We start from the raw sequence: 22730 nt of genomic DNA, 5'->3' as shown, positions 1-22730 counted from the left end.
TTTTTTTTTAACTGGTACATACATTTAAATATTTTAATTTTTATGGGTACATAGTAGGTGTCTGTATTTGTGGGGTACATTAAATGTTTTGATACAGGCACTCAATGCATAATAATGACATCATGTAAAATGCCCTCAAGTATTTATCCTTTGTGTTACGAACAATTCCATTATACTCTTTTAGTTATCCCGTTATACTCTTTTAATTTTAAATGTACAATTATTAGTGACTATAGTCGCCCTGTTATGCTATCAAATACTAGGTCTTATTCATTCTTTCTATTTCTTTTATAGCCATTAACAATTAAATCTTAATCTGGTTTAAAAATTAATGATGTCTGGATTTGCTTTTTGAAATAAAGAACAGAAGATTAGTAGGTGAATTAAATGTGGCATAGTCATGATAATTATTCTGGGTTATGAGTATATGGAGGTTACTTGTATTGTGTTCTTGCTTTTGTCTGTTTGAAAGTCTCCATAATAAAAAGATTCACTCATTAAGAGCATTAAAAAATCTGATATTAAGTATCTTAGTAAATTAATTATCAAGTTATATTTTCCCAGAAATTACAAAAATTAGCATTGTGGTATCCTAAAACTATGTCTTAGCCTTAAATTTAAAATTGACTGACTTGAGGAAAAGCAGTTAAGAAGAGGGAGAGTAAATAAGAAATTGGTAACTAAACAAAAATGAAAATGTTGAGGCACAAAAATGAATATTATTTTTAGGGTCAATATCACATTATTTGTTTAGACAGAGCACATAAATATCATTCATTTAGTTATATGTCCACTTATTGGAGGGTAATCGTGAAATATTGCAGATAAGGTTTCAAGGCAGTGCAGTGAGACATTTTTTTTTTTGTCATGAACTTTACATTTTTTTTAAAAGTCTGGGCTTGTGCGGTGGCTCATGCCTGTAATCCCAGCACTTTGGGAGGCCAAGGTGGGCGGATCACCTGAGCGCCAGAAGTTCAAGACCAGCCTGGCCAACATGGTGAAACCCCATCTCTACTAAAAATACAAAAAATGAGCCAGACGCGGTGGTGCTCACCTGTGGTCCCAACTGCTTGGGAGGCTGAGGTGGGAGAATTGCTTGAACCTGGGAGATGGAGGTTGCAGTGAGCCAAGATCACGCCACTGCACTCCAGATGGGCAACAGAGCGAGACTTCGACTCAAAAAAAAAGTCTGAAGGTGTGTATTTTGAGCGAGTCTTTTTTTGTACTTGTGTGTGTAACTATATGGAACACGATCTATGCTAAATCAAACCTTTCCTTAAACACTCCACAGTTTTTATAGGCGAATCTACCAGTGACTGACATATTTCCCCCTGGTGTATATTGCCCATCCATTTTATTTTCTAGGATAAGATGCGTTTTTTTTTTTTTTTTAAAACAAATTCAAGTATGTTGTCTGGTATTTCTTAAACTGTAGGTGGGGGGTTCCTTAGAGACGTAGTTAGATATTTGGTTAACTGTGATCCCAGCTAAGAAGCCCCTGAATGACTGTTTTCTATTTCTCACATCATTGGAGCTGCCTTCATTGTGAAGTGTATAGAGAACCCTTGGGGAAACTTTTAAGAGTTAGGATGGTTATCTGAGTGCATAAAGTTAGTTTGTCAATGGGCATCTTTAATATTTAAGTTTCAGATATTTGTGGTGGGGAATGGTGGGCAATCTGTGGAGCTAATAAGTGAGTTTTGGTGTCTTCCACCTTATTTTCATTTCTCAACAGTTGGCATGGTTACTCTTCTAAAACCTCATAGAAGACTAAAGACATGTAGAGTATGAGTCCTTTAAGGTGCTCCATGGTTAGCGGAGGTTTTGATTAACATATTAGCTGGATTATTCCTGTGAGGAGAAACTTCTCCATGATTTGGTTATTTGGTGGTATATTTCCTAAAGTTAAATTAGGACAAATACTTGATTCTTGCCCTTATTTACTAGTTTTCAGACTCATGAGCTGCTTCACTAGTATCCTGAAACTGATGTTTTCTTTTTTAAAAAAATGAACTCAGATTTGAACATTTAAGATGTACATTTCATTGCATTTATGCATTGTATTAGTCTGTTTTCATACTGCTATAAAGAACTGCCTGAGACTGGGTAATTTACAAAGGAAAGAGGCTTAATTGACTCACAGTTCAGCATGGCTGGGGAGGCCTCAGGAAATTTACAATCTTGGTGGAAGGCAAAGAGGGGAAGCAGGGCACCTTCTTCACATGGTGGCAGGAAGAAGTGCCCAGTGAAGGGGGGAAGAGCCCCTTATAAAACCATCAGATCTCGTGAGAACTGATTATCACAAGAACAGCTGGGGAAACTGCTCCCATGATTCAGTTATCTCCACCTGGTCTGTCCCTTGGCACATGGGGATTATGGGGATTACAATTCAAGATGAGATTTGGGTGGGGACACAAAGCCTAACTATATCATGCATGTTTAGATTTTCTTGTCTTTGGCCAGTGGGAACCTCTTCAGGTTTGCCCCTGAGTCTTGATTTTGATAGTTTCTATGCTTTCTGGCATAACAAGGTGATCAAAACTCCTCTTGTGCAATTCATGGCACAAACTTGAAATTAGCCATTTGTCCAAGAAGCTCTGATTCCTTTGAAAAGGAAATTGTTTTTCAGTCCTGTAATCTGTATTCAATGCTGCTGGGGTTGTTCTTTGTTTCCAGGCCTCTTCAATGCATAGTGCTAGGAAATACACACACACATAGTGCTAGGAAATACACACACATTTAAGATTAAAACATGAGTTCATAGTGTTAAGTCCAGTTGAAATTCATTTTAGGGCTACAGGATATTTATATTTATATTTATATTTATTTATATTTATGTTTATGTTTATATTTATTTATTTGAGACGGAGTCTCGCTCTGTCGCCCAGGTTGGAGTGCAATGGTGCGATCTCAGCACACTGCAACCTCCACCTCCTTGGTTCAAGCAGTTCTGCTGTAGCCTTCCGAGTAGCTGGGATTACAGGCGCCTACCACCACGCCCAGCTAATTTTTTGTATTTTTAGTAGAGACGGGGTTTCACCATGTTCACCAGCCTAGTCTTGAACTCCAGGTCTACAGGATTTTTAATGTAACCTTTTCTCTCTTACAACTTTCCTCCTTCCTACTGAAAGAAAAAAAAATCCAAGTCCTCAAGGCATTAACATTGACTTTTTATCCCACGGTACGCACTAACACTTTTATAATTATTATCAACACTGCCGCCAACAATGTGGTTACTGAAAATAAGAAAAATGAGGATCGCAAGGATTGAGCCAATTTTCTGTGTTATAGTCATTGGAAATAGTTACTCTTTGGATTGTTATACCACCAATTTGATATAAAATTATGGTTACTTTATTTTGGTTTTTGGAGATTTCATGTAACATTTTGGTTTTGTTATACTATTATATATAAAATATTTACATGGTTTGAAAGCAAAATCTATAAGACAGATTAAACTCAGAGTAGTGTTTTCCTGTTTCACTTTGTTCTGTCTCTCCCTCCTAATTGGTAGCCGTTTTGTTTTTGAGACAGGTGCAGGCTCTGTTGCCCAGGCTGGACCGCAGTGGCGCAATCTCGGCTCACTGCAACCTCTGGCCCAGGCTCAAGCCATCGTCTCATCTTAGCTCTCGAGTAGCTGGGACTAAGGTGCGTGCCAGCGTCCACGGCTAATTTTTTAAATTTTTTGTAGAGATGGGGTTTTGCCATATTGCCCAGGCTGGTTTCAAACTCCTGAGATAAGCAATCTGCCTACGTTGGCCTCTCAAACTGCTGGGATTACAGGTGTGAGCCACCACACCTGGCCTGGTAGCCTACCCCTCTTTTTTTTTTTTTTTTTAACCTTATGGTTTATCTTTTCAAATGCATATATAGGGCCAGGCGCTGTGGCTCATGCCTGTAATCCCAGCACTTTGGGAGGCCGAGGCGTGTGGATCACGAGGTCAGGAGTTCGAGACCAGCCTGGCCAACATGGTGAGACCCCGTCTCTACTAAAAATAAAAAATTAGCCGGGCGTGGTGGCGGGCACCTGTAAATCCCAGCTACTCGGGAGACTGAGGCAGGAGAATTGCTTGAACCCAGGAGGCAGAGGTTGTAGTGAGCCGAGAGTACGCCACTGCGCTCTAGCCTGGGCAACAGAGAAAGACTCCGTCTTGGAAAAAAAAAAAAAATGCATATATATGTATTTTTTTTCTCTTCCTATCCCTTGTGTCCTTCCTTAGATGAAGTTAAGGACACTCTTTAAGGGATCCTTGCATTGGCATTAGGTAGAAGGTTGGATTCTGTAACTATTGGTGCCTTGTCTTAAAGTGTTATTTTTAAATTTTAGAGTTGTGTAACCACCACCACTATCTGATTTTAGAACACTTTCATCCCCCTAAAAGGTTCCATTGTGCCCATTTACAGTTAATGACTGCTCCACTCTCAGCCCTAGGCAACCACTGTTTTTCTGCTTTCCTGTCATTTCTGGGCATTTTATATAAATGGAATTATGCAATAATGTACTCTTTTATATCTGCTTCTTTGACTTAGCAAATGTTTTGGAAGTTCATCCATGTTGTGGCATGTACCAATACTTTATTCCTTTAAATTGCTGAACTCCATTGCATGAATATACATTTTGTTTATCTACTCACCAATTAATGGACATTTGGATTGTGTCTAATTTTTGGCCATTAGGAATCATGCTGCTGTGCACATTCACATACGTTTTTCTGTGTGGATATGTTTTTATTTCTCTTTAGGTAGGTTCCTAGGAGTAGAATTTTGCTGATTTCTGTGGTAAATTTGTGTTTTAACTTTTTAAGAAACTACCAAACTGTATTTCAATGTGATTATACCCGTTTTACATTTTACCAGCAGTATATAAGGGTTCCAGTTTCTTCACATCTTTGTCAACTTTTGGCATTGTCGTTTTGAATTTAGCCATTCTAATGGGTGGGCAGTAGTGTGCCACAGTTTTACGTTGACTAATAATATTGAGCATGTTTTCATGTGCTTATAGCCATTTTTTTTTTTTGAGACGGAGCCTTGCTCTGTCGTCAGGCTGGAGTGCAGTGGCGCTCTCTAGGCTCACTGCAACCTCCGCCTCCTGGGTTCAAGTGATTCCCCTGCCTCAGCCTCCTGAGTAGATGGGATTACAGGCATGCACCACCATGCCTGGCTAATTTTTTGTATTTTAGTAGAGATCGAGTTTCACCATGTTGGCCAGGATCGTCTTGATCTCCTGACCTCGTGATCTGCCCACCTTGTCCTCCTAAAGTGCTGGGATTACTGGTGTGAGGCACTGTGCCTGGCTGGTCATTCATATATTTTCTTTGGTGAAATGTTTATTCAAATTTTTGCTTTTAAAATTATATTGTCATTTTACCGATTTGGATTTTTTTTTTTTAATTGAGACGGAGGCTTGCTCTGTCTCCCAGGCTGGAGTGCAATGGCATGGTCTTGGCTCGCTGCAACTTCCGCCTCCGCCTCCTGGATTCAAGCGATTCTCCTGCCTCAGCCTCCTGAGTAGCTGGGACTACAGGTGCATGCCATCACAGCCAGCTAATTTTTGTATTTTTAGTAGAGACAGGGTTTTACTGTGTTGGCCAGGCTGGTCTCGAATTCCTGAACTGCCTGCCTCGGCCTCCCTAAGTGCTGGGAGTGAGCCACCATGCCCGGCTTGCATTGTTTTTTTTTTTTTTTTAATGTGATTTGCAAATATTTTCTCTCAGTCTGTGGTTTATTTTTGACCGACCTTCCTTCCTTCCTTCCTTCCTCCCTCCCTTCCTCCCTCCCTCCCTCCCTCCTTCCCTCCCTCCCTCCCTCCTTCCTTCTTTCCTTCCCTCTTTTTTGAGACAGAGTCTTTCTCTGTTGCCCAGGCTGGGGTGCATTGGCACCATCTTGGCTCACTGCAACCTCTGCTTCTCGGATTCAAGCAATTCTCCTGCCCCAGCCTCCTGAGTAGCTGGGACTACAGGCATGCGCCATCACGCCTGGCTAATTTTATTTTATATTTTTAGTAGAGACAGGATTTTGCCACATTGGCCAGGCTGGTCTTGAACTCCTGACCTCACGTGATCTGCCCACCTTAGCCTCCCAAAGTGCTGGGATTACAGGTGTGAGCCACCTTGCCTGACCATTTTTTCATTTTCTTAATGGTGTCTTTTGAAGCACAGTAAGTTTTTAATTTTGAGAAAATCCATTTAACTATTTTTTTTTCCTTTTTGTGAATTGTGCATTTGATGTCACATATAAGAACACTTTGGCCAATACAAAGTTACAAAGATTTTCTCCTCTGTTTTCTTCTAGAATTTCTATATTTTAGCTCTTACATTTAGGTTTGTGATCGTTTTAATTTTTGTGTATGTTGTGAGGTAAGGGTATGTTTGTTTTTTTCCTTTTGGCATTTGGATATCAAATTGTTTCACATGGTATGTTGAAAATACTCTCCTTGGCCGGGCGCGGTGGCTCACGCCTGTAATCCCGGCACTTTGGGAGGCCGAGGCGGGCAGATCACGAGGTCAGGAGATTGAGACCCATCCTGGCTAACACGGTGAAACCTCGTCTCTACTAAAAATGCAAAAAAAAAAAAAAAAAAAAAAAAAAAAATAGCTGGGCGTGGTGGCGGGCGCCTGTAGTCCTAGCTACTTGGGAGGTTGAGGCTGAGGCAGGAGAATGGCGTGAACCCGAGAGGCGGAGCTTGCAGTGAGCCGAGATCGCGCCACTGCACTCCAGCCTGGGCGACAGAGCAAGACTCCGTCTCAAAAAAAAAAAAAAAAAAACAAAAAACCTCTCCTTTCCCCATTGAATCATCTGGATACCCTGTCACACAAATTGGTTGACCTTAAATGTAATATTTTGTTTCTGGACTCTGAATTCTGTTCCACTGATGCATGTGTCTATACTTTTGTCATTACCACGCTGTCTTGATTACTATGGCTTTATAGTAAAATTTGGAATTTGGTAGTGTAAGTCCTGTAATTTTGTTGTTTTTCAAAGTTGCTTTGCCTGTCCTCTGTGATTCCATATGAATTTTAGGATCAGCCTGTCAATTTCTTTAAGAAAAAAAGCTGCCTGGGATTAAAGATTGCATTGAACTTACAGATAGATCAGTTTTGGGGAAAATTGCCATCTTGACAATATATTGATAGTCTTCTAATCCGTGAACATGAAATGTCTGTTTAGATACTCTTTAGTTTCTTTCAGCTGTGTTTTGTAGTGCTGAGTGTAGAAGTCTTTATTAAAGTTTTTCTAAATATTCTTGATGCTATTGTGAATGGAATTTTAAAAAATTAGTTTGTTCATTCATAGCATATAGAAATGGAAAATGCAGTGGACTTTTGTATATATTGTTTGTGCTATGACCTTGCTAAATTTGCTTATTGGTACTAGTAGTTTGTTTGTGTGTGTTTTTTGAGATTTTCTGTAAGCAGAATTGTGTAATCCATTACTAAAACAATTTTACTTGTTTCTTTTTAGTCTTGATGCCTTTTTTTTTCTTTTTCTTTTGAACCTTACTGCATCAGCTAGGACAAGTACAGTTTTGAGAAGAAGTGGCAAAAGCAGGCATCCTTTCTTTGTTCCTGATCTTTGGAAGGAAAGCATTGTGTTTTACCTTTAAGTAAAGTTGGCTTTAGATTTCTTATTGATGCCCACCACCATCAAGTTAAAGAAGTTCAATTTCTCGTTTGTGAATGTGTGTGTGTGTGTGTGTGTGTGTGTGTGTGTGTGTGTGTGTATGTGTGAATAGGTATTGTATTATATGTTGTGGGATTCTCTTGAATGTTTTGTTATGGATTTTATCATGTTTATGGGAGATTTTGGTTTGTATTTTCTTTTTCTTTTTTTAATTTTAATTTTTTTGAGATGATTTTGTTGCCCAGGCTGGAGTGCAGTGGCATGATCTCGGCTCACTGCAACCTCCGTCTCCTGGGTTGAAGCGATTCTCCTGCCTCAGCTTCCTGAGTAGCTGGGATTACAGGCATGTGCCACCACGCCCGGCTAATTTTTGCATTTTTAGTAGAGATGGGGTTTCTCCATGTTGGTCAGGCTGGTCTCGAACTCCCCACCTCAGGTGATCCACCCACCTTGGCCTCCCAAAGTGTTGGGATTACAGGCGTGAGCCACTGCTCCCGGCGGTTTGTATTTTCTTTTGTCTGGTGGCCTTATTTTCTTTCATAGTAGTTACTGGCCTTTAAATATGAGTTGGGAAGTGTTTTCTCCTCCTCTATGTTTGGGTGTTATTTCTTTTTAATTATTTGTTAGAATTTACCAGTGAAGGCATTTAGCCCTGGAGTCTTCTTTTGAGGAAAATCTTCAGTAGCTATTTAAAACTTTTATTACAGGTCTATTCAGTTTTAAAACTTTTTCTCCAGTCAATTTTGGTCATTTGTGTCTTTAGAGAAATGTGTCCATTTCATCGAAGTAGTCTAAAATTGTTGGCATAAAGTTGTTCATAGGACTTCCTTAATTCTTCACATTTTGTAGGGCACTAGTGATACTCTGACCCCTTTCATTTCTGATTTTGGTAATTTGTCTTTTCTTGTTTTCTTTGATCTTTGAAAACAACCAACTTTTGGTGTTATTTTTCTCTTTGGTTTTTCTGCTTTCTCTTGTATTGGTTTCTGCTTTAATCTGTATTCATTTATTTATTTTAGTTTTTTTTTTGAGATGGAGTCTGGCTCTGTCGCCCAGGCTGGAGTTGAGTGGCACTATCTTGGCTCACTGCCACCTCTCCTACCAGGTTCAAGCAGTTCTCCTGCCTCAGTCTCTGAGTAGCTGGGATTACAGGTGTTCACCACCCTTGGATAATTTTTGTATTTTTAGTAGAGACAGGGTTTTACCATATTGGCCAGGCTGGTGTTGAACTCCTGACCTCAGGTGATTGGCCCACCTTCCTGACCTCAGGTGATCAGCCCGCTTCGGCCTCCCAAAGTGATGGGATTACGGGTGTGAGCCACTGTGGCCTGCTCTAATCTTCATTATTTGCTTTAACCTGCTTAGTTTGGGATTCCTATTAAGGTGAAAGAAAGCTTTGGTTATTGACTTGAGACTTTGCTTTTTTTTTTATATTTTCTATTTTTACTGTGCATACACATATATACAGTGTGTTTTAAAAATGGGCTTTACAATATGTAGTTTTATCACTTGGTTTACAACTAAATATATTGTGAACATTTTCTCTTCTTCAGTAGTTAAAAGGATTGCATAGCTTGGAGGAAGCATAATTTATTTATTTATTTTGTTTGTTTGCTTTTGAGATGGAGTCTGGCTCTGTCGCCTAGGCTGGCATGCAGTGGCGCCATCTTGGCTCACTGCAAGCTCCGCCTCCTGGGTTCATGCCATTCTCCTGCCTCAGCCTCCCGAGTAGCTGGGACTACAGGCGCCTGCCACCACGCCCGGCTAATTTTTTGTATTGATGGGGTTTCACCGTGTTAGCCAGGATGGTCTCAATCTCCTGACCTCATGATCTGCCTGCCTTGGCCTCCCAAGGTGCTGGATTACAGGCGTGAGCCACCGTGCCCGGCCAGAAACATAATTTATTAAGCCATCTTGTTGGAGATATTCAGGCATAATTTTTTTTCTAAGGAGACTTCATTCTTTTTACAATGCTTTTGGGGAAAAAGGGGGAGTCCTTGTCTTATATAGCTTTCTATAGATGATGGAAACTTGCCTTTCCATTTAGCCTTTTGACTTGCTTCTCTACACCCACCTAATCACCAGTCAGGTAACCCATTTTATGTTTTCCACCCTCCCTCTCCTATTTGCTTCCCATTTGCTTCCCATTTCCTTCCACATGCAGGCGGACTTCCATTACTTCAGCACTCCAGTTCCTCCCCTTAAAGAGGCTTTTTTTCCTTTTAGAGACTACTTTGATTTTGAGCAGCTGTACTCAAAACTGTATCCTAAGTTTCATATTAGGATTAATCTTTAATAATCTGAAGATATAATTCAGTTGTTTAAAACAACATATTAAGACGACCTTGGTAGAATTACGTGTATCAAGAAATACTGGACTCCAGCACAATGGAGGTATAGCTTGCTTTTGAAAAAGGTAGTTTTTTGGGGGAGGGCAGGGCAAAGAGGTAAGAAGTAGTTGGTACTGTAAGGAAATGTTAGAGACCATTATGGAAATGTATTCATTATTTTAAAGCATAAGAGTGGTACATTCAGACAGTAGTAGTTCTGGAGTATTGGAAGCCATGAGGTGCTCATTCATCACAAGGCCATCACAGCCAGGTAAAAATGCTGAGGAAAGCAGCGGAGCTGGCCATGCCAGCATTTACACATAGAACAGTTCTTGGGCAGCCAGGTGTCACAGGGCACAGACCCACAGTTCTCTTTGCGTACGTACATTGTGCTCACAATTCCATCTGTAGAAGGAGGGGAAGCAGGCACAAAAGGACCCCAGCATACAGGTTCCCCCATTCAGGCAGCAGGTTTTGTTTAGCTCGTTACTGTCCTGTATCCCCATGGGCAGCACAGGTTGGGAAGACTGAGGATGAAAAGCAGGCTCCTCCCGGGGTTGAATGCTGTCATCTCTGAAGGCCAGGTCTCCCTGAGATGGACACCCCTTTCTTTTTTTAAATTTATTTATTTATTTTTTTGAGGTGGAGTTTTGCTCTTGTTGCCTAGGCTTGGAGTGCAATGGCACGATCTCGGCTCACTGCAGGCTCTGCCTCCCAGGTTCAAACGATTCTTTTGCCTCAGCCTCCCAAGTAGCTGGGATTACTGGCATGCACCACCATGCCCAGCTAATTTTGTTATTTTAGTAGAGACAGGGTTTCACCATGTTGGTCAGGCTGGTCTTGAACTCCTGACGTCAGGTGATCCATCTGCCTTGGCCTCCCAAGGTGCTGGGATTACAAGCATGAGCCACCGCGTCCAGCCTCTTTTTTTTTTTTTCCAGACAGTCTTGCCCTGTTGCCAGGCTGGAGGGCAGTGGCACCATATTCAGCTCACTGCAACCTCTGCCTCCCGGGTTCAAGCGATTGTCCTGCCTCAGCCCCCCCGAGTAGCTGGGAATACAGGCGTGTGCCACCACTCCCAGCTAATTTTTTTATTTTTAGTAGAGATGGAGTTTCACCATATTGGCCAGGATGGTTTCAGTCTCTTGATCTCGTGATCTGCCCGCCTTGGCCTCCCAAAGTGCTGGGATTTGCAGTCGTGAGCCACCGCGCCCCACCCAGCCCCTTTCTTAAAATTTATTATAATTTTTTTTAGAGACAGGGTCTTGCTGTCTTCCCCAAGCTGGTCTTGAACTCCTGGGCTTAAATGAGTGTCCCAGCTCCACCTCCACCTCTCAGAGAGCTAGAACAACAGGCACGTGCCACTGTGCCTAGCTCAAGACCTTATTTTTTGATACAGACTTAAAAAGCTATGGATTTCCCAGTAAACACTGCTTTAGTTGCATTCTCCAAATTTTGATATGTGGTGTTTTCATTTGGTAAATGTTTTCTCAGTTTCTCTTATGATGTTTTTGACTTATAAGTTATTTTGGTATATGTTTAATTTCTAGATACTTGGGGATTCTTCTGATTTTTTTTTTCCCACTGATGTCTAATTTCTGTTGTGGTTGAACATATTCTTTGTGTGATTTATGAGAAGAGGTACTGCTTTGGGTAATTGCTGACCGTTTGTCTGGATTGGGAACCAAGGAGCAGTTGCAGTTTTGGAGAGTAAGGGTGGAGATGGGAACTGGGTCTAGTTCCTTTCCCTTCTTGGTTCATATGTATATGTCATTTATAATTTGAGAATTGTGTCAAGTCGGGGGACTACTTCATTATACTGTATTGTCGCAGTTAGGATACTTGTGGTTTATAATTAAACCGTGGTCGTTTTGAATTCTGTCAGAAGAATTTGAGCCCAGTATTATACCCTAGTTTTTTTTTTTCTTTAATAAGTTTAAATATAATTTTTTCCATTTTGTATTTTTTTCAGAAGAATTTGAGTTGAGTAGTACTCGTTTTTTCTTTGTTTTAATGTAGTTGAACATAGTTCTCTCCTACTGAAACTCTTTTTTTCTTTTTTTTTTTTTTTAAATGAGATGGAGTTTTGCTCTTGTCGCCCAGGCTGGAGTGCAGTGACACAATCTCGGCTCGCTGCAACCTCCGCCTCCTGGGTTCAAGGGATTCTCCTGCCTCAGCCTCCCGAATAGCTGGGATTACAGGTGCCCATCACCCTGCCTGGCTAATTTTTGCATTTTTAGTAGAGACGGGGTTTTACCCTGTTGGTCAGGCTGGTCTCAAAGTCCTGACCTCAGGTGATCTGCCCACCTCAGCCTCCAAAGTGCTGGGGTTACAGGCGTGAGCCACCACACCTGGCCTTTTTTTTTTTTTGAGAGTAAGTCTCGCTCTATTGCTTAGGCTGGATTGCAGTGGTGTGATCTCAGCTCACTGCTACCTCAGTTTCCTGGGTTCAAGTGATGCTCCTGCCTCAGCCTCCCTAGCAGCTGGGACTACAGGTGCTCACCACTATGCCTGGTTAATTTTTTTGTATTTTTAATAGAAATGGGGTTTCATCATGTTGGCCAGGCTGGCCTTGAACTCCTGACCTCAGGTGATCCGCCCACCTCAGCCTCCCAAAGTGCTGGGATTATAGGCATGAACCACTGTGTCCGGCCTGAAACGACATTTTGATCTTTTTTCTTTAAAGTTTATGATTAGTATACAGTAAAAATTGGTTGAAATTTTTTTTTTTTTCTTTGAAGATACTTTTCTACTGATTAATGCCCTCAAGACTATCTTTTATGAGGGCAGGGACTAAATCTCTCTTACTCATATCTTTTTCCCCAGTGTCCAGCACAAAATAATCAATATGATTTTGTTCAGAATGTTGTAGCATTGCCACGTTGTGTTAGGTTGAGGTCCAAAGGGTTTTTTTTTGTTTTGTTTTTGAGACAGGGTCTCGCTTTGTCACCCAGGCTGGAGTGCAGTGGCAGGATCATAGTTCACCGTAGCCTGAACTCTAGGGCTCAAGCCATCACCTCAGCCTCCTAAATAGCTGGGATTACAGGCACACGCCACCACACCTGGCTATCCAAAGGGTTTTAACCCTAGTTTGTGCTTCTGGTGTCTGATCTTCACCTCTTTAACTTTATAGCCTTTGGAGAAAGAGGATAAGAAGGTGGACCGAATGTATTGCTTGGGGAGAGAGACACAGAATCAAGGATGATTTTGGTTCAAGATAACTGAATGGGGAATATGGCATGAAATCAAGCGAGCTAATTGAGGATTCTTCCATTTCTTCTAAGATATATTTTTTGTTATCTGGTCTAGTGAGTTTAATTCATCTCAATTTTGATAGATTACTTATGTCATCTAAACTTCAGTTTATGAAATGGTAAATTTATTTTACTAAAATCTTTGCTTTCCTCCTTCTCCCCCTTAGGACATTTGCTACAAGATCCTATTGCACCCACCAACTCCACCTGCCAACATTATGTCTGCAAAACTTGTAAAGGCAAGAAAATGATGATGAAACCTTCCTGTAGCTGGTGCAAAGACTATGAGCAGTTTGAGGAAAACAAGCAGTTAAGCATCCTAGTGAACTGCTACAAAAAACTATGCGAGTATATAACACAGACTACACTGGCACGGGATATAATAGAAGCAGTTGACTGTTCTTCTGATATTTTGGCTTTGCTTAATGATGGATCATTGTTTTGTGAGGAGACAGAAAAACCCTCGGATTCATCCTTTACTTTGTGTTTGACACATTCCCCTTTACCTTCAACCTCAGAACCCACAACTGATCCTCAAGCTAGTTTATCTCCAATGTCTGAAAGCACCCTCAGCATTGCTATTGGCAGTTCTGTTATCAATGGTTTGCCTACTTATAATGGGCTTTCAATAGATAGATTTGGTATAAATATTCCTTCACCTGAACATTCAAATACAATTGACGTATGTAATACTGTTGACATAAAAACTGAGGATCTGTCTGACAGCCTGCCACCCGTTTGTGACACAGTAGCCACTGACTTATGTTCCACAGGCATTGATATCTGCAGTTTCAGTGAAGATATAAAACCTGGAGACTCTCTGTTACTGAGTGTTGAGGAAGTACTCCGCAGCTTAGAAACTGTTTCAAATACAGAAGTCTGTTGCCCTAATTTGCAGCCGAACTTGGAAGCCACTGTATCCAATGGACCTTTTCTGCAGCTTTCTTCCCAGTCTCTTAGCCATAATGTTTTTATGTCCACCAGTCCTGCACTTCATGGGTTATCATGTACAGCAGCAACTCCGAAGATAGCAAAATTGAATAGAAAACGATCCAGATCAGAGAGCGACAGTGAGAAAGTTCAGCCACTTCCAATTTCTACCATTATCCGAGGCCCAACACTGGGGGCATCTGCTCCTGTGACAGTGAAACGGGAGAGCAAAATTTCTCTTCAACCTATAGCAACTGTTCCCAATGGAGGCACAACGCCTAAAATCAGCAAAACTGTACTTTTATCTACTAAAAGCATGAAAAAGAGTCATGAACATGGATCCAAGAAATCTCACTCTAAAACCAAGCCAGGTATTCTTAAAAAAGACAAAGCAGTAAAGGAAAAGATTCCTAGTCATCATTTTATGCCAGGAAGTCCTACCAAGACTGTGTACAAAAAACCCCAGGAAAAGAAAGGGTGTAAATGTGGGCGTGCTACTCAAAATCCAAGTGTTCTTACATGCCGAGGCCAACGCTGCCCTTGCTACTCTAACCGCAAAGCCTGCTTAGATTGTATATGTCGTGGCTGCCAAAACTCCTATATGGCCAATGGGGAGAAGAAGCTGGAGGCATTTGCCGTGCCAGAAAAGGCCTTGGAGCAGACCAGGCTCACTTTGGGCATTAACGTGACTAGCATTGCTGTGCGTAACGCTAGTACCAGCACCAGTGTAATAAATGTCACAGGGTCCCCAGTAACGACGTTTTTAGCTGCCAGTACACATGATGATAAAAGTTTGGATGAAGCTATAGACATGAGATTCGACTGTTAAATCAGTGGGTCTTTTAAACCTACTCCTGGTAGGGAAATAGCTACAGTTTTACGGCAGCTATGGTTCTGTTGGTTTAACTTGCCGGAGCTCCTGCATATAGATCACTTGTATCAAGTGTTTTCATTGCTAAGTTATATGTGTTAGTGTCGGGGAAATAGTTTGCAGATAATGGAGGAGTAACCCTACAACTATATGTCCTTAGTTCTTACAGAACCTCATAGTTTGAGAACAAAGCTGATGCAACTGATTTATACAAAATGAACTTTGGCAAGAAAAATAACATTAACCTCATTGTTTATGGCCATGCTTTGTGCATAATCAAAGTTTATGATTAAATGTAAGGAAGTGGTATCTAGTCAGTCCATAAAGATTGTGCTAATTTTTTTGTGGAAAAGTAGCCATTAGTTCAGGAAACTCAGTGCTGCCTTCAGATGCCATTGATGTTTCTCCTGTTGGAAAGCTGATGTGTCCAGCTCAACCTTTGTGCTGACATCATACCATTTCTGATCATGAAATATTGGCTACTGGTGTATGTAGCAGTTCTTAAATCAGCAGTATTATGAAAAAAATTCCCCCTCATTAGAATGTTTAAGAAATCTTTTTAAAAAGTAAGCTGAAATTCTGTCAGTCTACAAATGTTTAGCTGTTACTCATTTCTAGGGAAGAAATTCTAAATCCCTCCTTCACTTTGAGCAGTGTTCTAATTGGATAAATGAAGTGAAGGAGAGTAGTTTTATTCTGAAGGTAATTAAATTTAGACTACGTAGTATGTGACAGAATTTTTTAAAAATTATAAAAAGATTTTATTTAGTAATTGGGATTTACTTAAAATAATTTTGGAATAATGCTCCCAGACTTGCCCAGATTTATGTATTGTACTTATTGCCACTGGCCGCCACTTTGACTTGTTTTCTCTAATAGTTTATTTGCCAGTCTTTATTTTGAATATGCTCCTAGTTTTTTTTTTAGGGTGCTGTTCATTATGAAGGCTTCTTTATAGAGGCCTAATAAGAATGCCTTTTTATAAAGCCTGTGCATTTAGGTAGGTTGAAGCTAGGAGGATTTTCTTTAGAATGCTCTTTTGCATGTAAAGCACAAAGTATGTTTCAGTTTAAATGCACTTCTTCCCGTTAATTTTTACGGGGAAGACAAGTGAGTCACAAACATTCTGTTGAAGGGAAATCTAGTCAGTTGCTTGAAAGAGCACAGCCCAAATAAAACAAGGACTGACTAGGTGTAATGAAATAACCTGTGATTTAAAAGAAGAGCTGCAGCTTTGACAGTGCTTAAAGAAAAATACTGCTGGAAAATTTCCAATTTCTACTACGTTCACCATCTCTAGTAAGATCTGACATATGCTGAAGTTATGTTTTGATTTGGCACACAGCATGTTCAATGATGGTTACTCGCCTAGTACAAGACATGGAGAAGAAACTTTTGGACACAGAGCAGATGACACCTCCTTCTGTTGTAGTGTATCCTGGTGTCATTTTCTGTGAATGTGGTCAGGTAGAGTTGTTTTTGTTGTTGTTGTTGTTGGGCTTTTTTTCTTTTTTTTTTTTCTTTTCTTTTTTTTTTTTTTGGTCTCTTTTGGTGGGGTGGGGGTGGGCTAAAGCCATAGGAAGAAAAATGTGATGTATGTGTCCAGTATGTACTATTTTGTTTTTGTTTTGCAAGAAGAGTTGAACTATTTTTGATAACAAGAGTAAATGGTGGAAAATGCTTCTTAGTTGTCTTGTCTTTATTTGCTTTCCAAGATTTGGAATTTTATTTAATTCCTTTAAGTGTTAGCAGTGTCTTATGAAACATGTATTTACCTAACGTTTGTAACAGTTTTGTGTTGAACCCAGATGCCCTGCTATATAAAGTTGTAAATCTGTTCTTTATTCACTAATGATCACTGCAAAAATGATTAGAAATGAGATTGTACACATGGATGAGGATATATTTTGCAAAACGACCAAACTTTCCTAATATTATGATCTTAAAATTCATAGAGTACTTTATTGCTTCCCAAGTTTGATAATCTTGTGTTTTTTTTGATGCATGGGAGGTTGGCAATATAGACAAAGTGGAAATCATTAGTATGTGAGGGCCTTGATTGTTATGTAATATTGCCAATGATGAATTCAGGTTGTTTTTAGCACAAGTTTCTCTTTTTTATGCTGGTATTCTCACTGCCACATTTTTGGAAACCTGTATTACACCTTAAATCTATCAATAAATGATAGTTTTCTAATTCTATGTTGTAGAATACTGAAGAGTTTGGGATAGCATGCTCTGAATGGTCTGTATTTATACATCTGGGGAAGAGTAATCACAGTGCCTTGATTTTTATATTATTTTTCTTTATACCACGAGTTACTTAGGAGTGCTGACAGATGGCTAACAAGGGATGACTGAGAAATTATTACTGAAGTAACTGGATTTACTTCATCAGGATTTGAAACCACCAAAGAACAGCAGCATTTAATAAGACACATCCTGAATTGTTGAGTCCTTGTTATTAATATAAATGATCAAATGATCTTTTACCTTAGGTAAATACTTTCAGAGCTGACAATTTTATCTTTTTGGTTAGCTTTATTAAGTCTGCATTTCCATGAGGAGGTGTAGTATGGTCCTAGGGATAAAGAATTCCTTTTATTTCATTGTATTCTTAGTTAAAACAATTTCATGGTGACCTTGTTGAAGAAGAGTAAAAGTTTTATGGGAATCAGATGAAAAATAAATTGTCCATAACCATATCATAGATAACAAATAGAAATGCTTTAGAAAATACTAAGTTCAAAGTATAGTATTTTAACCAAATCTAATACTTGGATGGTATTTTATACTTTTCTCCTTTTAAAAAAATTAAAAGCTAGGCACAGTGGTGTGTGCCTGTAATCCCAGCTACTTAGGAGGCTGAGGTGGGAGGATCACTTAAGCTCAGAAGTTCGAACTCAGCCTGGGCAACATAATGAGACCTTGCCTCTGAAATAAAATTTAGGTACCCCAAAACATGCCGTTACACATTCTTTTAAAATAATGCATTATAGATGAGGCTAAAGTCTACCTTGATTCCTGTGAACTCCGCCTCATTCACAAACCCTGGTCCTCTTCCCTATCCCCTGAAGAAATCATTTCTCAGTATATTATCATCATTACTACAAAGACCTTTCTTTGTAGTTTTCACATGGGCTCAAAGAGTTATTCTCTGACATTCAAGCTTGTTTATAGTGTTACTCTTGCAGACAAAAAAATGAGGTGCAAATATGATTAAAAGCACAAGTGTGTAATTACCTTAATGAACATGGTTCATATTTGACAACTTTATTTAGTTTTGCTAAAAGGGAAAAACAAAGTCATGCAGCCTTCTCCAAACACATCTTAACATTTCAAAAAGCTGAACAAATCTCATTTGATGAATCTAGAGTTTTAGAAACACTTTGAATGGTACACAGTGACATAGATAAGATGCAGGGAAGATACATGGAATTTTATTAGTTTGATTACCTTGGTAATGTTATGCTATTAAATTGATTTCTCATTGAATTAGCATTAAGGTCATGATAACCCTCAGCTTTTATCAAGGGGCCTGGGATATTATAACAACTTGAAAATTCTAGTTTGGCAATAATGATTAATGCTTACCATGATCTTTACCAGAAAGTCAAATATATTCTACCTTAATTCCTCAGAATTCACATTCCTTGCATTCAGCTCCAAGGAAGGAGTACAATAAAACACATTCTTATAATTCCTGAAAATGTGATAATGTGGGTAAACTATTACAATAGCCCATCTTAAATGGAATGGTATTGATGGATGTACTTTTATAATAGAGACTTTGTAAGAGAATGGGGTCTTGCTGTCGCCTAGGCTGTAGTGCAGTGTCGTAATCATAGCTCAGTGCAGCCTCAAAGCCCGGGGCTCAAGCGGTTCTCCTGCCTCAGCCTCCCAAGTTGGTAGGACTACAGATGTGCACCACCATGCCCAGCTAAGTTTATTTTTTGTAGAGACGGAGTCTCACTATGTTGCCCAGGCTGGTCTTTACTCCTGGGCTCAAGTGATCACCTCCCTTGGCCTCCCAAAGTGCTGGGATTACAGGCATGAGTCATCATGCCCAGCCAATAATTAAGAGACTTCAAAAACCAGATCAAAGTGAAAGCAAGAGGACTTCAGTAAGGAGAACCAAGGTAAAAAAGTAAAGCCAAATAGTTAAAAAAATGTATATTGTAAAATTGAATTTTATTTTTACTTTTTGGTGAATCTTAGTAGTTTAGATGATTATGGATAATAAAACATTTAAACCATATCTGGCTTCTAAGAAAAGTATTTTTTTTTTTTGTATTTCTATCTGAAATGAAATAATTGCTTTTCTTCCCTGGTAAAGGCTGGATGGATTGGTAGGAAATTCATTTATCAATCACATAAATAATCCTAATAATTTATCAGTGTGTTTAGGTTATTGAATATTGTGTTTCCTAAAAATTTTTAAGCTTTTAATTCTTTTGTGTGAACTATTACATAGTTGAAATAGTTAACTGCTTTCTGTAATAGTTAAATGGAAGATCAGTTCTAATCATGAAGATAAAATGACAGGGAACCTGGGAGCTTGTGACAGGCAGGATTCCTAGGATTGTTAACTCTCACTGTACTGTACCTTGTTTATAGCATATTTCCTAAATTCTCCTTTTCTTTTTGCCTACCATAACCCTAACCCTAACCCAAGGTTCATTTCACTGCTTGGCCTTTATGCCAGCAAGGAGGGAACCTAGGGAGGGTGGAAAGGGAAGCTATTCTTGACACTTTCAGAACTAGTTAAAAAAAATCTAGGGGAAAAGTTGATGACTGACAGATGGATATTAAGTTGCTTGGGGGTTTTACTTACATCAGAAATGTCTTATCCTTTTTAATAGTTTATTTTCAAGGATATTATAGGATTTGGCTGGACTGTGGCCTGCTGAAAAATGTAGGATTCTGTAGTGAACACATCTGCAACTACAGTAAATAATAGCTTTCTTTTATAGCTGTATCACTTTCCATTTCCTTGATAAATATTGAGGTGGATGAAATATCTGTAGTAATTGTTTTCAACATGAAGTAAAGAATAACGTTGAGGCCTTTACTATTAGCTAGTCTAATACTCCTGGGAGGAAGGAATATATCTAGTAAGAATTTTAATGTATCATTATTCCTTTATGTCTTCAAGCAGGCCTGATAGGAAGTGAAAACAGTATCAACTAATTTGGAGATTAAATACATCATTCAATAGTTCAATGAATAAAAGATAAGTTAAAAGGGCTTTTTCCAAGTATGAGTCAAATTCTATACTTCATTTAAGAAGTTTTTTTTTATCTTGAGATTTTATATAAGATCCACAGTCAGGGAGGTTACCAGAGCTTGCCAGCAAAGTTGGAAGGCCCAGTGGTTACAATACCTGAGGATGTAAAGTGACTAGTAGTTTGGCAGGTAACTGTGAAATTACATTAAGCCAGGTAAGTTAAAGATCTTTGAACTCCAGTATACATATAATTAAAAGAAGTCTCTGAGATGTTTTGGCAGTGCTTTTATTACTCGGGCTAAGTCAATTCTGGAGGCCCTTACTACTTTTTCAAGTTCCAGAATTTTCTGACTCAAGTTTTCTGCAAGTGAAGGTTTCTTCTAGGCTCCATAGGAGCCCGGAGGGGACTCAGGGATGCCAGCCAACACAGAGGCAACTTCAGTCACCTGTGTAGAGAACCGTGCCTGGCACTGTCCCCAAGAGATCCTTGGTACATTCAAGAGTGTAGAGTGCTGACTTTGGAAGGCGATGGTACCACTTCTGAGGAGAAGCTCCGTAAGAGGTTTGAGGCAAATTGGAGGAGTCTCCTAAGTTAAATGTGTATCCAGACCTATTGCTTAAAAACAGTTCCTAGTGCAGATACACACTTGGAGAAATCAGTCTTTAAAAAGCAGTATGCAAACGAGAACATCTCTTCACAAGAAAGAAACATTTAAAATACACATCTTTGTTTCATTGTAGACACCGGCAGCTATTCTTCATCCACTGATTGAAGCTTTCCACATTTCTCTGGAAGGCTTGCACTTAATATTTTATTGCCTTTGTTTCCAAATTCAGAGGGAGAGGCAGGTTCATCTGTTTCATAATCTTCAAAGCTGAAATAAAGCAAAAGTGAATTAACTGATAAAAGTTTTAAAGTTTGGGTAGAAATCAATATGGCAAATCCGAGCCTCAAGACCAGCCCACAAAGGTACCTTGAATTGCTAGAGGCCATGAGCAACTGAACTGCCCTGAAGGAGACAACACTCTAGAGCAGAAAACACATTCTTTTCCCTGTTCCTTAAAGCTTAAGTCCATGTCAGAATTTGTTGAATATGTTCCGTATCAAGCTTTCCATAGGGTTGTTGGTGGGAGTGAGAGAATTACAGATGGTGCTAGGTTAAGAAAAATTTGAGGTCCATAAAGTATGAGCATTATTTGACCTTATTAAAGTGGTTTCCACTTACAGTGGCAAACTTTTTTTTTTTTTTTGAGACGGAGCCTTGCTCTGTCACCCAGTCTGGAGTGAAGTGGCACGATCTTGGCTCACTGCAACCTCTGCCTCCCAGGTTCAGGCGATTCTCCTGCCTCAGCCTCCCCAGTAGCTGGGACTACATGCATGCGCCACCACACCTGGCTAAGTTTTGTATTTTTAGTAGAGATGGGGTTTCACCATGTTGGCCAGGCTGGTCTGAAACTCCTGACCTCAGGCGATCTGCCTACTTTGGCCTCTCAAAGTGCTGGGATAACAGGCTTGAGCCACTGGTCGGCCAGAGTGGCAAACTTTCTCAACTCTCAGATTGCTTTAGAGCTTCCCTCCGTGGCTTCCAAGCAACACAAAAAGATGTTCAAGTGTGTAGGTTGAACTGACTAAAGTGCATTTATGGATTTCCCATCATTCTACTTTTTAGGGCTCTATAGCATACCTGGACCTAGATATTCATCCTGGGAAGATGTCCTTCTGCTAAACATTTTAGGTGTTGCTGGTATCCCCTGAATTCTGTATCCTCCAGGCTACCACTAAGGTTGGCTTTAGGCAGAGATGCAATATTTTCTCTTGGAAATGATGTGCCCTGCCTGAAATACTGATAAATATTCTGAGGCTGTATCTCTGAGCCTCATATGTAGATATGTACATCAGAAAAACGTACATCAGTTAGCAATGTCTATTACAGTATTTGACATCACTGGCTAGCCCTTGCAGGGATCTCCCACAATATTTAAGCAGGAATTTGTGGACATACAGTCCCTTCATCAAAAAGGTACCAAGGCCAATTAGTGAGGGAAAATATGCTGAGGTAGGTATATACAGTAGGTGGCACCTATTCAAGTTCCTAAAACATTCTGTGTGTGTGTTTTTTCTTTCGAGATGGAGTCTCACTCTGTCGCCCAGGCTGGAGTGCAGTGGGGCCATCTTGGCTCACTGCAACCTCTGCCTCCCAAGTTCACGTGATTCTCCTGCCTCAGCCTCCCGAGTAGCTGAGATTTACAGGCATGTGCTACCACACCCAGCTAATTTTTGTATTTTTAGTAGAGACAGGGTTTCACCATGTTCGCCAGACTGGTCTTGAACTCCTAACCTCAAGTGATCTACCCGTCTCGACCTCCCAAAATGCTGGGATTACAGGCATGAGCCACTGTGCCCAGTCAACATCTTTTTGTTTTTGAGATGGAGTCTTGCTCTGTTGCCCAGGCTGGAGTGCAGTGGCATGATCTTGGTTCACTGCAACCTCTGCCTT

General features: G+C 39.9%; 2 protein-coding genes across 4 annotated transcripts in view; one reads left to right on the top strand and one right to left on the bottom strand.

The window, feature by feature from the left end:
• MSL2 (MSL complex subunit 2) overlaps window positions 1–17207 on the top strand; it is a 46980-nt gene extending 29773 nt beyond the window's left edge. The window contains exon 2 of the mRNA XM_054480619.2: window positions 13372–17207. Within this exon, the coding sequence (XP_054336594.1) occupies window positions 13372–14963 (1592 nt within the window). The 3' untranslated portion in view covers window positions 14964–17207. The remainder of the gene's footprint in view (window positions 1–13371) is intronic.
• A 1055-nt stretch (window positions 17208–18262) lies between these two features.
• Window positions 18263–22730, bottom strand: part of PPP2R3A (protein phosphatase 2 regulatory subunit B''alpha) — a 181546-nt gene continuing 177078 nt past the window's right edge. For all 3 annotated transcript variants that reach the window (XM_054480612.2, XM_054480613.2, XM_054480618.2), the window contains one exon: window positions 18263–21107. In XM_054480612.2, the coding sequence (XP_054336587.1) occupies window positions 20984–21107 (124 nt within the window). In that variant the 3' untranslated portion in view covers window positions 18263–20983. The remainder of the gene's footprint in view (window positions 21108–22730) is intronic.

Source organism: Pongo pygmaeus, chromosome 2 (assembly GCF_028885625.2).
Source record: "Pongo pygmaeus isolate AG05252 chromosome 2, NHGRI_mPonPyg2-v2.0_pri, whole genome shotgun sequence".
NCBI classification, from domain to species: Eukaryota; Metazoa; Chordata; class Mammalia; order Primates; family Hominidae; genus Pongo; species Pongo pygmaeus.
The sequence above is the reverse complement of the archived record's forward strand: the minus strand, read 5'-3'. Positions and strand labels throughout refer to the sequence as shown.